The sequence below is a fragment of the Durio zibethinus genome, chromosome 11, assembly GCF_047325235.1.
Source record: "Durio zibethinus cultivar Kanyao isolate XHJ-2024 chromosome 11, ASM4732523v1, whole genome shotgun sequence".
Lineage (NCBI taxonomy): Eukaryota > Viridiplantae > Streptophyta > Magnoliopsida > Malvales > Malvaceae > Durio > Durio zibethinus.
In genome coordinates, this window is record NC_143172.1 from 22335576 (window position 1) to 22337950 (window position 2375).

Genomic DNA, 2375 nt, shown 5'->3' on the forward strand with positions numbered 1-2375 from the left:
TTGTTTTGTTTATATGAGTAATTTGAATTGTTAATTTAAAAAATACCGGACAGAATTTTTTGACTTGTTAAAACTTGGAAAGATCCAAATGTAGGCACAAACCGAAGAATAAAGCAAATAAATTAAAGTAATTTGATTTGGTTTGGTGCTACTATAATTTATTTAGTTTATTTAAAAATATATTTTTTAAAATTTTAGTTGAGTATTTACTTAATTAATGAAAGCAAATTTTTATCTCCCCCCCCCCCCCCTCCCCACAAGAAAAAAAAAAAAAGGCAAATCAACTTGATCTAAAACTCTACCAATTGTTATAATTATAAATAAAAAGGGGAGAGTGGGAGGGAGATTTTATCTATTAGTTCATGGAGGGGATTTTTTTAACAAAAGCAACAGCCCAAACTCTGCATTTTTCATTGCTTATCCATTATGGGATGAAAATTTTATTTAAAACTAGCATTATATATAGGGAAAAATTACTTAAAAGGTAGTGTAAGTTTGTACAATTTTATCAATAGGGAAAAAGAAACTAAACTCAGTTTCTATCGAGGAGATTATGACAAAGGGGAAAATGATTTTACAAATCATGCCAAAAAAAATCAAGCGACTCGTCTGGGAACTCCATTACATTAGGTGTCTGCAACTTTAGATCGCTCTGAAAAAACCAACTAGAGTTTTCATAGTCATCATCACTCTGTGTAATAAGCTCTTGTGCATCCTTAAAATCAACTGCATTTTGCGTTTCCCCTTCTCCAGTGATCTCCTTTTGGCTTACACCTCCACCATCATAGTTGTGGGATATTGTAAAATTTAGATCCCTCGCTGTACTGCAACTCTGCTTAAATTCTTTAGACAAAATTTGTGAAGAAGCGCTATCCTTATTTTTTCCCTTTTTGATCCCGAGCTTCTTGCTCAAATGAGTGTTCCAATGGTTTTTTACTTGATTGTCTGTTCTTCCGGGCACGCGACCAGCTATCAAGGACCACCTTAAGATCAAATTTATTAAATCAGAATACGGCTGAATACTAACTGACAATGCAAGCAAATCCACTGTGGTAGTAGTTGAAATATTTGTTTTAATACAGGCAGCGATGATTTGTAGTCTAATCATTGAAATTAAGAATTTAACATTGTAACAGAGTATGCAACAGCTGTCGGCATAGTTTAAATGTTAATTATATCATGATTTCCGATGTCAGTAAATGGATAAAATATGACTTGACTTCGCTAACTTGTTTAAACAGAGGAGTGGTAAAAATGGCATAATTGCCAATAATGATCATGCCACCAACCAGAAGTTGATCATAATTGTGAGCACAGACACAATAACTGGTGAATAGTTTAGTAGATGGAATGAGGAAAAAAAAAAGTGAAAAGTACTGCCGTTTTTTACTCTCCAACATATCAAATTCAAATGTTGGGGTGAACCAGAGAGGGACCAAGGAAAAGGGTTAGCCTTCTTTGGAATGGAAGAAATGGATTAGGCAATTTGCGGAAGGAAATTAAAAGGAAAAAAGGAGGGATATGTATGAACCTGTTGCCAAGGAGATTATGAAGGCGAATGATAAGGTCATTTTCTTCCTCAGAAAAATCTCCACGTTTAACACCGGGACTAAGATAATTTATCCACCTCAACCTGCAGCTTTTGCCGCATCTCTTCAAGCCTGCACCAGAGTAAGAAGAAAGCTAGTAAGTTTGTAGCCAAACAACAACAGCCGCGCCAACTTAGCGGTTCCCTTTAACCTGTAACTTTGGATATCCGATTCCATTTCCCTTTGCCATGCACCCCGATGTAATCCATCAGAATTCTATCCTCCTCCACTGTCCACAGCCCTTTTTTATGTTCACTCTTTTCTGTCATCTTCGCTGTACTTAAAGTTGCCATCCTAATTTCTTTCAAAGAAAAGATCAGAAAAAAGAAATATCAGAGAGAGAGAGAGATGCATTTGGGAGGTTTGGGTTAGCAGTAGCCTGCTTATATAGTTGTGTGACAGTTTGATAGTGAGGGAATTAAATTGGAATATTTTTTGTGTTGAGGCCTCCCAGCCTAAGCAATAGTTTAGGTTGTCTTTTTTAAGGGACACGCTATGGTGGAGTAGGAATTGCTTGTAACCCAAAAACATATGCATAGCAATGAAGAAGATTTGGGCCGTAATTTAAGAGTTTTATATTTATACATCGTCGATGTATAAATTTTATGCACATTAGTGAATCAATTAATAATAATTTATTAATAAAATAAATTAAATAATAATATTTTATTAATGAATTAATTTTTTAAAAAATTTTAATTTAGATACATTTATTTTAAAAATTAATATTTACTCATTAAAAAATATAATAATTTAATTCACTGATTATGTATAAAATCTATATAT

General features: G+C 33.5%; 1 protein-coding gene across 1 annotated transcript; it reads right to left on the reverse strand.

Moving 5' to 3' along the window:
* Positions 1 to 386: 386 nt before the first annotated feature.
* Positions 387 to 2033, reverse strand: LOC111290656 (transcription factor WER-like). The gene is made up of 3 exons (XM_022882060.2): positions 1741 to 2033; positions 1532 to 1661; positions 387 to 983 (listed from the first exon to the last, which is right to left on the reverse strand). Exons 1-3 carry the CDS (start codon positions 1880 to 1882, stop codon positions 575 to 577), a joined length of 681 nt encoding a protein of 226 aa, XP_022737795.1. The 5' UTR covers positions 1883 to 2033; the 3' UTR covers positions 387 to 574.
* Positions 2034 to 2375: the final 342 nt, after the last annotated feature.

Coding starts and splice junctions, on each gene's coding strand:
- LOC111290656 (XM_022882060.2), bottom strand. CDS start 1,882: ATGGCAACTTTAAGTACAGCGAAGATGACAGAAAAGAGTGAACATAAA. Junction 1,662..1,740: donor TCGGATATCCAAAGTTACAG/GTTAAAGGGAAC, acceptor ACTCTGGTGCAG/GCTTGAAGAGATGCGGCAAA. Junction 984..1,531: donor CATAATCTCCTTGGCAACAG/GTTCATACATAT, acceptor TTTGATCTTAAG/GTGGTCCTTGATAGCTGGTC.